General features: G+C 39.4%; 1 protein-coding gene across 2 annotated transcripts; it reads right to left on the bottom strand.

The window, feature by feature from the left end:
- Positions 1 to 832: 832 nt before the first annotated feature.
- Positions 833 to 11795, bottom strand: LOC103464697 (potassium voltage-gated channel subfamily A member 10-like). 2 transcript variants are annotated; one of them, XM_008408955.3, is made up of 3 exons: positions 10753 to 11795; positions 10454 to 10532; positions 833 to 3778 (listed from the first exon to the last, which is right to left on the bottom strand). In XM_008408955.3, exon 3 carries the CDS (start codon positions 3619 to 3621, stop codon positions 1942 to 1944), a length of 1680 nt encoding a protein of 559 aa, XP_008407177.1. In that variant the 5' UTR covers positions 3622 to 3778; positions 10454 to 10532; positions 10753 to 11795; the 3' UTR covers positions 833 to 1941. The 2 variants fall into 2 exon arrangements, with proteins under 2 accessions (XP_008407177.1, XP_008407176.1); XM_008408954.3 differs by lacking the exons at positions 10454 to 10532; positions 10753 to 11795 and adding an exon at positions 4686 to 5343.
- Between the last annotated feature and the right edge of the window lie 5904 nt (positions 11796 to 17699).

Here is a 17699-nt window from a genome sequence, read left to right as displayed (position 1 = left end):
ATCAGCGATGCGAACAGCCAGTGAGAAGGTGTTAATAACAAGCCAACATGAGGCGTTAATGAGAGTTCAGCCCTAAAGCCAAAAAACTGACACTTACACTTTCATTCATCACTTTTATAAATAAACATAAGGAAAATTTAAGCTCAAACTCATAAATCTGCTTAGACCTGTGCACATTTTATCCCAGAATAAATTCTTTAAAAAATCAACAGAGGGAAGCATGACGCAGTTTGGGTACATGTTTAATGAAAGGCACTCTTTGCTGGATAAATAAAACAGCGAATTATGACACTGTGTACTGTACAATGTTGACACATACAGTAACAGTCTTAACATATTCAGTGCTTCGTAACGTAGTAAAGTGCTAATTACTGAAGTGACCTACTCATGTCACCTTATTGCATTATATTTTATTAGCAGGTACAGCTTTTTCAGTGGATGAAGAACACAATGTTCTTCTTTCAGACCCACACATCATCACCGTATTGCATTTCTTAGGATTACAAAGGCATTGACTGAGTTACAATTACATTCACTGACATTTCAGTACAAGCAATATTTATATGAACAAGACACTCACATACATTAAGTTTTTAGTGACAGAAATGTTTCATGCATAAATGGTTCCAATTCATGTTTTCTTATGGAAATTACAAGTCATATGTTATCACAAACCCAGTTAGCTCATTATCTTTGTATGTCTCTCAATCTCATGTCAAATATATTGTTTCTTATTATAAGTTTAAAATACCACAATAAATTCAGTCTTTATATATATATATATATATATATATATATATATATATATATATATATATATATATATATATATGTGTGTGTGTGTGTGTGTGTGTGTGTGTGTGCGTGCGTGCGTGCGTGCGTGTGTGTGTGTGTGTGCATGTATCAAATGTTCAGATATGATAATGGAGATTAAGCCCCAGCTTAGCCACTATGCCATGCATTGAAGTACGAGATAAAAAGGCAGATGAAAAAAATACTTTTTATATAATCTCACATTTCTGTACACTTAAACACATTTTCCCTGCCAACAATGGATGATGTGAAGCTTCTAAAGTGCTTAAGACATACATAGAAAAACATTTTCAGTGCAATGAAGTGATGCAGTTTTAAAGGGTAAGTTCACATTAGAATAACAAGTGTTGACATGTTCCATTTACAGCCAAAACCATGTTCATTTGGGCTTGGTGCCAAATTCTAATAATAAAACCTGTGGATAAAAAAAGCAACCTGCGTTTTTGATTACTAAAACTGCTGCATGCAAAATTTTTGCATGTGTGGTGAAGATTAAGCAGGTTTATATTTAAGTTTGCAGGCTAGCTTTAAGATTAATAGCAGACATGCTACTCTGCCAGGTATTTATCACACAGATATTGTTACATGGAGAGGTGCTGCAGGCTGTACATTTGCGCCTATAGACCTGCTGAGAAGACAATGTGTATGCCAATGTCCTATGTTACACCTCCAACACTCGCCTGCCCTTGAACATGCTGCCAAGACCAATCTTGATTTTGCTGAGTGTGATAAAGTGTAGACTAACAATGAACTACGTGAGCTCAGATTACTTGATTTGTTTTCATTTGATGGGCAAATATGCACTATTTCTGTCTAAGCAAGCCAATTTTTAGGTGAAATGTTGGTCTGTTGTAGAAACCATATCTTACTGCACCGTGTATTCTCTGAGTTACTGAAGCAGTAGTTGCTGAGTTATGTTAATTGCACTTTGACACATCTACATGCAGACAGACAGCTTGTGTACTGGTTGTCTCACCACATGGTGCCTAATAATACTGTAATCATTTGCACAAGTGTTTCAAGTACAAAAAGAAGAGTGAATAAACCGAGTTTGTCTCACTAACACATATGCTTGATTTTTTAAAATGTCTATCTTCCTCTGACATTAATAAAAAGTACTTATCTTTCTCAGTGCATGCCGTTTTTCTCATTTTGCCATGTGCCATTACTCTTGTTGAGAGAAAGGGTACTTCCATACTTGTTAGCAGCTGACATTTTCTGGGCAGCTTCTGCAGCTGCATCCATCACTTGTTTCTCTTCCTGCTCGGTCTCACGGTGATAGAAATAGTTGAAGTTGGAGACAATGACAGGGACTGGCAGGGCAATGGTCAGGACACCAGCAATGGCACAGAGAGTGCCAACCATTTTGCCTCCCATTGTAATTGGGCACATGTCCCCATAACCAACAGTGGTCATGGATACCACAGCCCACCAGAAGCCGTCAGGGATGCTAACAAACTGCGTCTGGGGCTCATCCACTTCTGCAAAGTAGATGGCACTGGAAAAAAGGATGACTCCTATGAAGAGGAAGAAGATTAGAAGCCCCAGTTCCCTCATGCTGGCTTTTAGGGTTTGACCCAAAATCTGAAGACCTTTCGAGTGGCGGGAGAGCTTAAAAATTCTGAAGACTCTCACAAGTCGAATGATTCTTAGAATTGCCAAGGACATGTTCTGACCTGCATTCACATCTTCGTCCGGCTTTGTGGCCAGCTCGGTTCCCAGGGTGACAAAATAAGGAATTATAGACACAATGTCAATAATATTCATGATGTTATTAAAGAAATCACTCTTACTGGGGCAAACCACAAAACGGACACCGAGCTCAAAGCAGAACCATATAATGCAAATAGTCTCCACAATGAAAAATGGGTCCGTGAGATATGTCCACACAGTTTTAGGGGCAGGGTAAGAGGCAGTTCCGTTGATCATTTGGATGAAACCTGGAGGAAAATCGCTGTCCTCCCTGAACTCTGGAAGAGTCTCCAGACAGAAAATAAAGATGGAAATAACAATGACAAGGACAGAGACCAGAGCCACAGATTTGGCTGCACTGGAGCTCTCAGGGTATTCGAAGAGGAGCCAGAACTGCCTCTTCAGTTCATTGGTGGGTAAGAGAACTTCAGGTTCTTTAATAAACCCTTCATCTTCACGAAACTGCTCCATTGCTTCATGGCCCAACTCATAGAAAACAATTTCATTAGCAAAAATGTCTAAGGGAACATTGGCTGGTCTGCGGATTCTTCCTCCTGACTGGTAATAGTAGAGAATCCCGTCAAATGATGGACGATTTCTATCAAAAAAATACTCATTCTTCATTGGGTCAAAGTATTGTAACCGCTTCATGGGATCACCCAACACTGTCTCTGGAAACTTACTCAAGGTACTGAGCTGGGTTTCAAACATCAAGCCAGAAATATTTATGACGACCTTCTCATCTTTCTCCTCCAAGCAGTGCTTTTCGAACAGGTCTTCATTCTCATAATAATCCTTTAGCATCTTACTGAAGACACTGTCAGTGGGAGACTCACTGTTTGCCAGAAGCTTCAGACTGGAGATCAGACTGCCGCTGCTGGAGTTTGCCTTGGAGGTAAGAGTTGGAGGAGTGGAGGGGGACAACCCTTCCTGCCCAGACTGACGCTGTCGCCGTCCTCTGCGTGGCGACTGAGGAGGAGAAGCCAGCCGGTGGGCCAGCAAGTTCTGATCAGGAGCCTCTGAGTTGGGTGAGGTCGGGTAACCCGAGTCGCTTGGGTCACCTAGGTTGATGCCAACATCGTCCATGTTTTCAAAATTAACAAGCGGCACCTCCATTGCCTGCTTTGATGCTCGCTATGATGGTCAATCTGGTTCCAGAGACAGAGAAGGAACCTCAACCACTGCCACGCTGAAGATTGCGCCAGAGCTTCTCTCCTCCTGGTTACCATTCAGGCTGCTGGACACTAGGTTTGGACTCAGGCCTTTGGTTAATCTGTAAAATAGTGTGATAAAAAGAGACATATTAAATTCTTCTTAAGTGCTGCAATCTAGTTTTGTTGATAAGGAGATTTTCTGTCGGCTCCTGTTTGCATCAGCAAAGAACCTGCCATCTGATACTCTGCATGTACAGTTATTTTTCCGCTTCAATTTCTTTCCAATGACCTAAACAAAAACTCACACTCTGCAAGATCAGACGTGAAAGTGCTTACGTGCAGCATATGGGGCATTATTGCTGATAATGCGTAGCAAAACTATTTCCTCTGGCAAAACAACTGATCCTCCATCTATGACTGATGCCATAAGCGAATTCAGAATTAAACATTTTTCTTTATATGTTAACATCAATATTTTTAACCCTAATTTCCATTGCCTATCAGAAATCTTCTTGAGTTCAAAGTAGTTTGTCAGTTTTACAGCTGTCGTATCTGTTTATCAGTCCTTTAGCCAGGTTTGAACAGGTAACTAAATTGTAACATACACCATAAGGCTGCAATTCACTTGACACTGAGGGCCCTTCAAGACTCAAGGAGATTCACATGACTCGGATTCCATTCTCAGCTTAGCAGATAGCATGACAGTTTAGGGTATAGAGTTAAATCTTATATAAGGAAATTATAGATGATAGATACATAATTATGTGAGCTAAGTATCCCATGTTAGTAACAAAGGGTGAATGAGTCCAAGTGAGAAAAGAAAGGACATCACCAAGACCTACGAAGTAAGAATTGACATCCTTTGAATGGAGACACTTTTCTGAATGTAGAAAAAACATTTTCAGTTCAGATAGGTTATAATCTGTCACTAGCCCGACATTTACAAAAACAGTTATCACTGTATGGAGACATAAACATCAGACCTGACTGTCAAAGAGGCACAACATGCATGCAGTGAGGACTCACCCATGTCCCTGGCTCTGCAGAAGTTTCTGTGCCCTCTTTGTCCTGCCTGCCAGCTCCGCTCTGTTCCCCACTTCCCTCACACTCCCTCATCCAAACTTCCAATCAAGAGTGTCTCTAGCTGTATTAAAGCTCCCACTGAGTAATTTAACACCATGTGCGAAACCAGAGAAGCTGAATACACCCTCACAAACTCACAAACGTACACAACTGCTCTCTCTCTCACTCTCTCACAAACAAACACAGATAAACAATAAAACACCCACAAAGGTATCTGACTGTACGCTAAATGTAGGGGTCACCTGGCTTTATTCTGGCTGCTCCCTCCTCCGACAGTGGGGACATTATAGGTAAGCTCTGTGATAGGAGATTTACTGTGCAGGAGCCAATCGCTGTTTGATGAGGGAAGGGAGTGTGGGTCCCACTCACTTGCTTTTTTTCTGCAGACTAAGCATCCACTTGCAGGATCATCCGATAAATCCTGACCTTCGGAATTGAACTATTTTTGTCCTTTTTTACACTACTTGTCAATATCTACAACAACATCTGTTTGCCTTCAGACTGTTTTTCATGTATTCTGATTTGGTACAAACTCTTATTTCATCTGACACCTGATCTGTTTCTGCGTTTTCTTCTAATCCTTACACAGAAATCCTTCATTTTTTGTAAACAAGTGCAACGTCCGGTTTCATATATAAAAGCTGCACATATTTTTACTTAAAGTTGCAAAGTGTTGAGGAATGATTTTTCAAGCTCATATTTGTTTAAAAAGCTAACAAAGTCAAGAGTTAAACTAAATTGCACAGATTTTAAGATATCATCCTCAAAGGGCGATGAAGGTCTCTTCAACTATTAAAAAATTAAATACATTATTTAGACTGCTGTTCTTTGTATTTTTTTTTTTTCATACAAAGTTTTTCCAAGGATTTAAACTTTTAATTAAAGTTTCCCTAAAACTTTTTTGGAAGGGTGACCAAGTTGGTAAGACAGGTTGAGTGTTGTGTTTCCTGATTGAATAGTGCTGCTCTAATGCTAGATATCCTCTGTGCACATGGCTGTCATCCTGCTGCAGCCTGCAGCTGGCTGTCTGCTGGTCCCCTCTAACACTGCGGTACGAGCAGGACCACTGCAGACGCGCTCAGGGACGCAGCTTCAAGGTCACAGAGAACTTGACAGTCTCTGCTGTGTCCCCATTCATCACCATACACTATCACCTCGTTATGTGTCGTCACGGTAACATCATGCATCCATGAATTTAAATTTCAACTTTGTGCTAAAGCAACTGAACCAAGGAAAGCCCAATGCATATGAAAAGATGAGGGGATGTGCATCTGCTCAGACAAGCAGTAATTGCTGACTCGATATTCTTCACATGTATAGGCCTTTTCATAAGCTCCTGCACTGCCCGCCACGTCATTGAGAACAAAGCCAGTCGAGGCATGACCTGCCACTAAACCACTTTATTATCGAATTTGCTACACCCAGAGACAGAGGCAGGAAGATGGACAACGATGGGACTGGGATCACAGACTGCACGAGTCAGATCAAAAGTAAATAATCAATCCCCTCCACTGCAAAATGATTTGTGACAGTAAAAGTGAGAAAGGGGAAGTCTAGAGATGAGATATGAACTCCAGGATGACGTAGACTGCAGTTACTGCATTGTTACTCTTCTCAGGGGAACTGATGGTGTACCAGAGCGATTTACGCCCCTCCCTCCACCCTTCCATCTATCATCCATTCCTCCGCCCTTCCTGATGACACTATCACCTTACCGACAAACAATCTGTGTTGACAAGGCAATTCTCCATCAGCAGGCTTATTTGTGAACTACACTGGTGCTGCATCGGTAGAAACACCTTCAGCACACCTTCGCAGATGTTCTACTTTGAGCCGCTCCTGGTGCAAACGGTGACCTCTGCCCAGAAGAGGAAAATTCTAACTTTAACATTGAAGAGAAAAAAAAAAACCTCCAGATATGTTTTAGAATAGAAGAGAAAACTATACTGATGTGATTTTGCTGGCTATTTAACAACAATTTAGTTTTGCAATACATAAGAATGATAAGAAATGCCTTTCATAATTATTTTAAGTTAAAATTTACCTTCTGTTTATATTGATTGTCCCATCTGTTTTGAAATTTTGTCTTTGAGGTAATATTTTATTCCTTCTTTCTGTTCATAATTTCTTGAACACATTTTTTAAAATTGCTTTAGAGTGGAAAAGCTCAGCTTTCAGTCTACAGAGAAAACAAAAATATTAAATGACTAAAACGAGGCATTCCCTGTAACAAAAGTAACTGGAGCTAGTGAACTACATAAAATAGTTTCTTAAATTTGAAAAAGTAAAGAATAAATGATCATGATCTCCTCATATTCATATGTTGCTCCGTTCAGAGCTTTTCCAACATAACTTCATGTGAAGGGTGAAAATGCGACACAGATCAGTTGAAGTACATTGAAGTGTACAAAAAGGCTCTGTAAGACTATGCAGAACTGCAGACTCAGAAAGAAATCCTCACAGGTGCATCACTGGGATGGATTTCCATTCTTTTAGTCTTCTTAATGGTTATTTGTTTTGTTTGTAAGTAGTATTTCTGTCTGCTAGTCATTACAATTTTAGTCAGGTTTAGAGTTCATTCAGGTATCTTTTTCTATCAGAGGTCCCCCATCTTTATTTACAATTACAAAATAACACATTCATGCAGAATATGACTCTTTTGCTTACAGTTTGTGATATGATACACTTAGAAAGAGTCCCACCTTGTGACATTGTGACAATATTATGACATCAGGGTTTCTGTCTGCTGGCAACAAAATTTCAGTAGATCTTTCGGTCAGTGTGTGAAGGGTTGTGCCTGTGTTTTTTTTGCTTTTTTTCTTATTGAAGTCATCCAAGTATTTGGAACATCTAAAATCATCTGTGTCTTTAAACTGTGGAAGGGTTGACCTGCAGAAATCAGGGGGCCCCCAATCAGGAAGCCCATGTTCTTTAGCCACTCTGGCACTGTTTTCTGTGACTTTGATCAGAAATTACAATGTGATCTAAGTAAGGTGAGAGGTGAGGTACACCCTGGACAAGTCACCCGTTGATTGCAGGGGAAAACAGAGAAAGACAAAAACAAATAGCCATAATTCACACCTAATGATAATTTAGAGATACCAAATAACCCAACAGTCATGTTTTTGGACTGTGGGAGGAAGCCGGAGTACCCGGAGAGAACCCACAAATGCACATGGAGAACATGCAAACTCAATGAAAGGAGACCCCAGGCAGGGATTCAAATCCGGGACCTTCTTATTGCGAGGCAACAGTGGTACCAACTGCACCACTGTGCAGCCCACTTTTCATATTTTGTCATGCGGCACAGGGGTAGAGCACTTGCCTCATATACGCAGCCTAATTGGCCTACAGCTGTCTGAACTGCTCATCTTGTGAACATGATCTGGGTAATTCAATCTCAAAAGCCCAAACGCTCATCTATTAAGGATGACAGGATTTCAAAGAGCACGTAAGGTAGCACGGATTAGATATTCCAGACTCGTAATCTTATAGCTGCTGTAAAGGCAGCTGGTTATTCCAGTCTAGTAATCCTATATATCACTCCAGGGGTTCTCTTCATTACGTAGCATGGGTCAGGAAAATACAAGGGCGTAAGAACTTTGGTATTAAAACCAACCCACACCACTTAACTGTTAAAAAAGCAAAATACTCAACTTAATTGGAATCTTCTAAGTAACAACAATACTAGCTTTGGATTTAGCTTTCTGTGGATTTGAGGCCATAAAGAGAAGACAGGGTTAGGATCTTTAGGTTTCACATTAATGTATAGGAAATATTTGGTTCTTCTTTAGCCAGAGGGGTAAAGTAGAAACAAAACTATGCAATATTAAAATTTATATATTCGATATCAAAAGTTTGAGCTAATAAAGGAAAGCAAAGAGAGAAAGATTTAGAAAAGCAGAAATATTTTTGACTACTTTATGGGTTTAAGCAGTTCACCTTGTGATTGCAGTGCTCTCTTTTTATAAACAACAATAAAATGTATTGCATTATAATAATATTTGCAAAACAAGAGAAGAATATGTTCTTACAACGTTATATTAAGCATAAAAGCTGTCATTGAATGATGAAAACAGTTTCTTGGATAAAATCAATAAATGATCTAAAACAGAGCACAAAAAACTCAAATTCTATAAACTAAACAACACAGTACAGGACATAAGCCATCTGCAAACTTAGTTCACAGAGTTTGCAAATTACCCTCTCTCTTTCTCTTTCCTCTTTAGTAACGGGCATAATGACTTAACAGAGAAATGCAATCTTAAAATTAACGTGACATGGTGGGATCATAAAAAAAACATGTTCTCTCTCTGGGAGCGTTGTGGGCTCAGTAACGGTTTGTTACCTAACATCGTGTGTAAAGTGTGCTGGAATTTACTCCTATGACTTCACTGCATCCTTACAGGAAGTGTCTGCAACAAGAAGGCTGGACACAATCTTCCCATCAAGATGTCTAGTTGGCGTGTTAGACATTTACTATAAATTTGGGAAAAAATAAAAAATAGAACAAATAAAAACAAGTTGCAGTTAATTTCAGGAGCTCTAGCAAATTTGTTGATGTGCTTTATAATACAAAAGCAAAAGGAAAACCTAACAGAACAACTGTGTAGGAGCACAAATAAATCATTAACCACATGCAGGTGAATTACCCCATGATAACAAATCTATGGACATAGCAGTAAAATTTTAAAATGAAACTAAAAGCATATCAAATAAGAGCATTTTTTCTGAAAGTACCAAATAAAGCTTGTTCAAATATAGTAACAGCTAATCAGTGTCCAGCTGTCACTTAGTTCATAACGCAAACAATCTTGATGTCCCTCCCTGCAGGTGGTAGGCCCATGTGTAGCAGGCTTCCTGATTTTTGGGCAGTCTGGCAGCAAAAGGGGCATGCCAGTAACCTTTCCTAAGAGTGATCGTCCTGATTTAGTGAGGTTCACCAATAAGTCAGATTTTATATCACTGAGTGGCCAAAGTTAGTTTCTTTCCACTAGAAGAAGCCTTAGAGATAATCTGAGGAGTTCTGTCATCCTGGATGGGGCCACGTCCCATAAGGAGGAGACCCCGGCACAGACCCAGAAGTTGCTGGGGGAACCAAATAAACCTTATGGCCTGGAAATGTCTTAAGAACCCTGAAATGAGCCTGAAGATGTTGTTGGGGAGAGATGACAGGATTTCATTTGTGGACTTATCTTACAAACCTGTCTTTGATAAGACAATGGATGGATGGATGGAGTTATCCATACATATAAAATAACTTTAAACATTTTTATTTAGAGTAAATGTTCTGATCTTTATAAGTAAAATGCTTTAATTATGGTCTAACAATCTGGTGTGTCATTGATGGAGCCGCCTGTGCGGGAGAGGATGATTTTACTTAAGAGTATTATATAACACAGGAAATCAGCTCTGCAGATCACCCACATGGACATATACCGTAAACAGAATCATACAAACTTAACTCAAATATCCAGATCAATTTTCTCCTTACTAAGCAAAAAACAAGTGCTAATCTGGACTGATATGGCAGAGGGAATAGAGCATTCACAACAATATTTGTATGTTCAAACTCACTTGATTAATAAAAAAAACAACTCCAATGGTGTTTCTGCATTAATTAATGTTTGGCTGTTAACCGTGTCTGCCAGATAACAACCGAACAGTCATCATGAATACCCCACACCAGCCAGTTTAACAGTATTTCTTACCGTTGGACCGGGATGTTCAATGACTGCCAGTGTTATGTTCATCCAAACCCTCAGCTTCGTCCAAGTATTTCTTTTAGCTCTGTCTCAAAGCAAACGAAACATCTTAAATACAAAGAACAAACTATGTGATCTTGGCTGATTTAAATTTTGAAGGTCAAATAAAGCGATACTTCATTGAGCTTTAAACAACAATGCGACATTAAGAATTTTTGCAACAACAAAAACACTGAAATCAACAACAACGCTAGAAAATGATTTCTACTATGGCATTCTCAGTATAAAACAAAGGAAACCTTTACCTCATTGTGCTGCGGTGACAGGAGCTTGGCTGCAGCCGCTTACAGCTCCTCTCAGATTAATTCAGTGACCAGGCGACGGCAGAGTCTTAAGGAGCGATGGCAAATCTCTTTAAAACGGGACGTTTTGGCAGGAGGCAGGGCAGTTACAGTTACACACGCCACAGACAGGACAGATGTTTTTCACCACAACAAGGTTCCAGTCACTTGGATAAGTCTCAGCTAACACACAAACAAAGCAAGTCCTGTCACTGCACACAAGTGCGATTGTCTTATTTATGTGCTTTACAGCAGGACATGCACCTTGAGTTATAACAATATCACAACTCAGTAACAGTTACATCAAGACATTGGGGGACACTGTGGTAATTCTGTGCAAGTGCTGATTGGGAGTCATCTGTCCTTTACCAGGGTAATGAACAAGAAAGTCAGCCTGAGTTTGTGCAGCATGGGGCTCATTTTTCTCAGTGCTGGTAAAGTCCTGAACTGATCCGTCTTCCTGCCAGGTGCTCTTGTTTGGCCTCTCTATCATATTTCACAGTTGTGTAGGATTCACTGGTCATGTGCCAGCGTTTCTCTATGTTTTCACCTCTCTGCCCTTTCTACTGTCTGTGTAGTGTTTACTGAAAGTCACTGGAGCCTAAATGACAGAAGGAGCCTGTATGGGTTGAGTTTTCACAGACACACCTTCACTTGTAATAGCTTCCATCCGTTTTCATTTATGCAACATGTGGTTGTGCCAGTGATGTATTTTTGTATGTAATTTCACAGCTTAACTCAAAATGGAAAGAAATGTTCAAGTCCTTACTGTAAGCCTTTCACACATAAAGATGCGTTTTAATTTATTGCATCAATTGGTCATTTTATATGCTCAGTTATTTACTTTTGATCTAAAAGTGACACCCTAAAAATATAATTTGTGAATGTTTTTGTATAATTCTTGAATAATAACTACATGAATAACATAATTTTATCAGCTAGTTTATCAATGAAGTAAAACATTTTGACCCCATACAAAATAAGAGTGATCAATAATCTGTACAACAGAATCAGGCAAACACTGCCTAGCAAAATCATTTTATTTTTTTTTTCAAAAACATTTTTGAGCTATAACCGTAAACTTCAATGCATTTTCTGGGATTTTATATGATAAGCCAAAACAAAGTGTATATTGCAATGTGGAATGAAACAAATACACATTTTATTTTTATGAATGAAAACTTAACATATGTATTGAATCACTCCCTAAATGTATATGTGGCATGCAGCACTAAAACCCAAACACCCATTTCACAGCTATTTTGCTCCAAATCATTTTAGACTTATCCCTATCATTGTCAAAAAACTAGAAACTGAAAGTTTTGCTCATTGGGTTTTTATGCACAAGGACTTACAAGAAGGTAAACGTGAACCTCAATTTAAAACAAAAGCAAAAACAAGACAAGCACTAATACAGAGTACATTTTATGTTACAGAAAAGTAACAAGTTAATGGCAGTAGTAGCTCTGTTTGCGGCATTGTCTGAAAATTGAAAAACATCTGTATCTGTTGAAGATAAGGCTTGGTTGGCAAGACACTCATGAGGTTACTGCAATTATTCAGCTAGAAATGCAAAGAAGGAGAGCGATAAAGTGCAAATTTACCATGACATGAAGCCAACAAATAGATTTTTGCAAATACAAATTCAGAACTAAGTAGTACATTTTTCTGGTTATTTTTATTTATTTGGTGAGCATTTTTATACTGTTTTTTTTTAAATATTTACTTTCAATAGTTTACCAAGACTACCAAGTTTCTAAAGTCTGTGATATTGCATATAATAAACAATGCTTCACATCAAGCTTTGTGTAATGCCAACATTGTCTGATTCTCCCTTTTTAAGTTTTAACTCTTACAAAGAGCCTGACTGTATTCCTTTCTGTAGGACTGCTACTATTACAAAATAATGTTATAGTGCAATTAAAAACACTATTTTGATTAATGTTGCTAAACTGATCTAAAAACATTGCAGTGTGAACTTAATCATTGCTATATCCCTTTATTTCAATGAATATAATCAACATTTAGCATTATTCTTCCACTTAATTCCCCCTCACCTTGTCTTAGGGACCAGTGAGGGTCTTATCAGTGGCATGCAGCACTAAAACCCACACAACACCCATAATGCAGTTCTTCAGTGCTAATACAGTCTCCTGGAGTAGCATTTCTTCTTGGCTTATAAAATATTTCTGCTCCCAACAGAGGGGCTAAATCCTTGTGAGGTCTCTGGTTGCTTTGTTCAGCCTCTAGGCGTTGGTATGTGCAGGAATTGGATACCTCAGTGTGTTTGTCTCAGTGGTGCTGGAAAGCCCTGGTTGCTGCCATGTTGTTGGAGACAGACAGACAGGTATTCAACTCTAAGCACTGGGTATCAGCTTATCAAGAGGAGCATTGCTGGCCTTTGTTGCAATTGTTGTGTTCCATGTGTGTTGCAGCTGCCTTTGTTCCCTTTATAACATCTGGTAGAAACATTCACCCTTTACACTGACCTCAATTTTCACTACTTGGAACAATGTTGCTCAATTGCACAAGATCAAAACTGCATCCATTTGTTATTTTAAGTCTTTGTTTACCTATATGCGGTTTAAAGTGAATCAGTTTCTTTGATCCAACATGAATTATGAATGAAGGCAAGCTGCTTAACCGCCTCGTTTCTAATGCCTGACATGAAAGCTCCACCCTGGAAACCTTTTGTCAGCAGGCACATAGTGCCAGTTTCTCACATGGTGATTCATAGATTCAGGTACAGACAAAACATGAAATACTGGCCTGGAAGAATAGGTCAGTATTTTATGACCTAAATACTGGCACATTTAATTTGACAGTCAATTTAAGATGTATATGAGAACATTTAAAGAATCAAGAACATCTATGCATATTTCTCAGACTAATAATTGGTCATCATTGGAAATAACTACACAACAGTCAAGAATTACACAGGAAAAAAAAACAGAACCTAATGATTGATGTGTTTGTGAATTGATTACATTAATAATGAGACTATTGACAATTTTCCAAGCCCCAAAAATGCATTTTCCTTACAAATGTGACAACATGTAAAGAAAAATAAACAGGCCTTTCAATAGTATCAGATATATTTATCCAAACACACATCTCCCTACTTTTTGTTCAAAGTTTATCTATATGTGATGAGTTCTATATATAGTGAATATAAATATTTCATAGATTACATAGATAATTCATTTCTTTTTTTTTTCTGCTGAGAAACATGTTTGTTCATGAAATATGAACCTGGTGAGTTTCTTCTAACTTGACTTAAATAATCAAATTTCCCAGGTTTTCCGGGTTTCCTAAGTGCTTCAATAAGTGCTGGATTTTTTTCAGAAAAGGGTTTTATCTCTCATCCAAAATTCCTAATCAGTGAATTTCCAAAGCTCTCTGACGTCCAGTCAAATTTGGTCAAACAGGAGGGTGAGTGAAAAGAATAGCAAATTAGAAGGGTTTACAAGGTAAAGAAATTTCTGTCCAGTCCAGTAATACATATCAATTAGCAGGAGTATGAAAGACGTAAAAATAAATATTAAGAAATTGTATATATATATATATATATATATATATATATATATATATATATATATATATATATATATATATATATATATATATATCCATCCATCCATTTTCTTACACCCTTGTCCCTCGGTGGGGTCGGGAGGGTTGCTGGTGCCTATCTGCAGCTGGCGTGCTGGGCGAGAAGCGGGGTCACCCTGGACAGGTCGCCAGTCTGTTGCAGGGCAACACAGAGACACACAGGACAAACAACCATGCACACACACACACTCACACCTAGGGACAATTTAGAGAGACCAGAGAAAACCCACGCATGCACAGGGAGAACATGCAAACTCCATGCAGAAAGACCAGGGCTGGGAATTGAACCCACAACCTTCTGTGCCCATCTCCAGCTAACGTTCCGGGCGAGAGGCGGGGTACACCCTGGACAGGTCGCCAGTCTGTCCTTTGTGTCTCTGTGTTGCCCTGCAACAGACTGGCGACCTGTCCAGGGTGACCCCGCTTCTCGCCCAAAACATTAGCTGGAGATAGGCACCAGCAACCCTCCCGACCCCACCAAGGGACAAGGGTGCAAGAAAATGGATGGATATATATACTGCCACCCCTGATAACATCCTTGCCACCCCATAAATATTTTTCTAGATCCGCCCCTGCATGGCCCAGTTACCTGCCCCCCCACCCACAGGGCCACAGCTGATTGTGTGAATGCTGTTTGTGTTCAGACTCTCCATATGACAGTGACGAAAACTAAAGGTTATTGTGTATTTGGTACTATTTATATCCAAGTTTACAGAAGAGGAGGAAGACTTAAGAAACATTTACAGATTTTCCATGAATGAAATAATTTTACTATATAACCATTAATAAGGGAATTAAATAACCCTGACTGTCTCTTCACCAAGGCAGCTGTTAAGAGGTGAGATGGATTAGACTTCAGGTGAATGTTATATGTTCAGAGATTGTGAGTTAAAAGCAGAAAAAGAGAGAAGTGGAAGCTTGGTTTTATAGGAAGAAATAGTGGAGATTCAGCAATTGGGTCAAGAGTTGCTAAAACTTACTACTGCACCTGCAGACTGAAGGCTTTTGATCCAACAGATGTTTTACACTAATTCTGACAGAAATATGTCAAAGAAGTTCATCATATGCTACATAGATGCAAACTTTGGATTAGAAATTAGTATGACCTGATGCCATGTGCCCTTGTTCAACAAAATAATGGCCCCTGATTCAAAAGAAAAAAATGGTTCAGAAAGGATTTGGAAAGCACAGCAAACATGACGTGTTGATTTGGTCTCACATTACTCAGATCTCAATTCATCAAGAAACCATGGGTCGTACTTGACAAACGTGTTTAAAACAAAGTAATCACACAAACTTGATGTCCAGTCCTTACACAGTTACAGTATTACACTGAATAACAGGCATTAGCAAAGAAATATCACGTTTACTATATTTTCATAGGAGAAATGTGTCTGGTAAATATGATAACTTTAAAGCAGTGGTCCCCAAACTACGGCCAGCGGGCCGAATCCGGCCCGCCTCCACATTTGGTCCGGCCCCCTAAACAATACCAGAGAGCATTTAGATTTTTTTTTCATATACCATATTTTCCGGACTACAAGCCGTTTATATGTGGATTTTTCTTCAACCACCAGGGGGCTCTTTAGCAGGAAGTGAATCATTGGAAGTCTGGTTACTTGCGCGCCAACATTGAGCCCACAAGCAGCAAAATGAGTAAGAAACAGATCAGATGTCTTTGGAAAGTTTCTTTGCAAAGGGGAAAAGGCCCAGAGAAGAGCCAGGAGAATGGATTTATCCTGGACCGGTAGGTGAGTCCCACATTACAAGCCGCTCTGCATAACATGCGGCGACCGGCTGCTAATGAGGCAATGAAGCTTCAAGCTGCTTTGCCACGTAGAGACCAAGCAGGCTGTGCTCAAGCAACACAGCTCGGGTGTCGTTGTCTCTCATCACTCCCAGATCGGACTGTCTCGTTGCAGAGAAACAAGCTCAGGGCTCCCGTTAGTCATTATTGTGAGTTAAATTTTTCACGAAAGTAAAATGTTTGTTTTTGTGGCGCTTCTGTATATTATTTTGAAGGGATATATAAATGTTTCCATAGCGACCAGAGTCAGAGCGTTTGGCAGTGGTCAAGAGGAGATGAGTAGAGCTTTTTAGTCTTAAATCTGGTTTAGACGGCAAAAATTTAAGAATTGTCGGCCGATTCTCCATACCTCTGTGACCACAGAGCTGATAAAAGTACAACAGGTTCGATCGGTTCGTGTTCAGCCACACGGCACGAACCGATTCCAGTCCCGATTCCAGAGGATAATCCAGTAACCCCCCCCCCCCCCCAAAAAAAAAAAAATAAAAAAATAAAAAATAGCGGGAATTTAGAATAAGCAAACACGGATGACGATGTAGAAGCAGCAGTGATAGTTTGTGGAGTCATTTTAAGAGATAAAAGAGGTAATAAAAAGAAAAGGCATGGAAGAAAGACGACGGGAGCAGCCGCTCTATTTGCTGCTCTATGATTTGGAGGTGAATATGTTTTTTCATAGTTAACATTTTTAACTGAATAAACATAATTTCCATATATCATCTCCGATACCCACCGGACTCTCAGTTGTGTGATATGTCAGCTGGTTGGGATTCCCCTCTGTTCTTACGTCACCGCGCTTTTTGATTGGCTACCTGTCATAAACAGGTTGTATTCTCCTTCCCAGTCAGGGAAAACCCCACAGGCTGCGATAAAAGAGTAAAGACAACCCAAATAGGGCATATTCAGTATTTAGTGGGAACACCAACATGCAGAAGCCTTATCTGACTGTTCATCTCCCCTCCCCGTCTCCCCCCGGGCCGCAACAAAAGGTCCAAGTCTTGACGGTCCGCGGTAATAAACAGGTTGGGACCACTGATTTAGCACGTGCTAGTAGCAGACACGAGGGATCAGCACTTTTACTGTTACAGTTACCTTCGGAAACTACTGTAATCAGTTCTGTTAAATCTTGACAACTTTTTCTTTTTAAACTATAATAAATGTGATATTCTATTGCTCTGTTATGACTCAGATTTTGGGTGTCCGCCCCCCTCTGCTGCTGCTGCATCGTTGTGGAAAACCTAGAGCGGCAGAGATATCTGAGGCTTAGATTTGCATGTTTACTGGTTTAAAAAAAAAAAAACTTTGGGGTTGTGGTTTATAGTCCGGTGCGGCTCATAGTTCGGAAAATACGGACTATAATCCTTCCTGGATTTTTTTTTTGTGAAGAACCCAGAGAGGGTTGTTTGGTTATTATTTATTTCCTGACTTGTTCTGTGAAGAACCCAGAGAGAGTTATTTGATTGTGCTTTCTGGAAAACAATATATTTTTACATTT

The sequence above is a fragment of the Poecilia reticulata genome, chromosome 5 (genome assembly GCF_904066995.2).
Source record: "Poecilia reticulata chromosome 5, P_reticulata-male-v2, whole genome shotgun sequence".
Taxonomy (NCBI): Eukaryota; Metazoa; Chordata; class Actinopteri; order Cyprinodontiformes; family Poeciliidae; genus Poecilia; species Poecilia reticulata.
The sequence above is the reverse complement of the archived record's forward strand: the minus strand, read 5'-3'. Positions and strand labels throughout refer to the sequence as shown.

Coding starts and splice junctions, on each gene's coding strand:
- LOC103464697 (XM_008408955.3), bottom strand. CDS start 3,621: ATGGAGGTGCCGCTTGTTAATTTTGAAAACATGGACGATGTTGGCATC.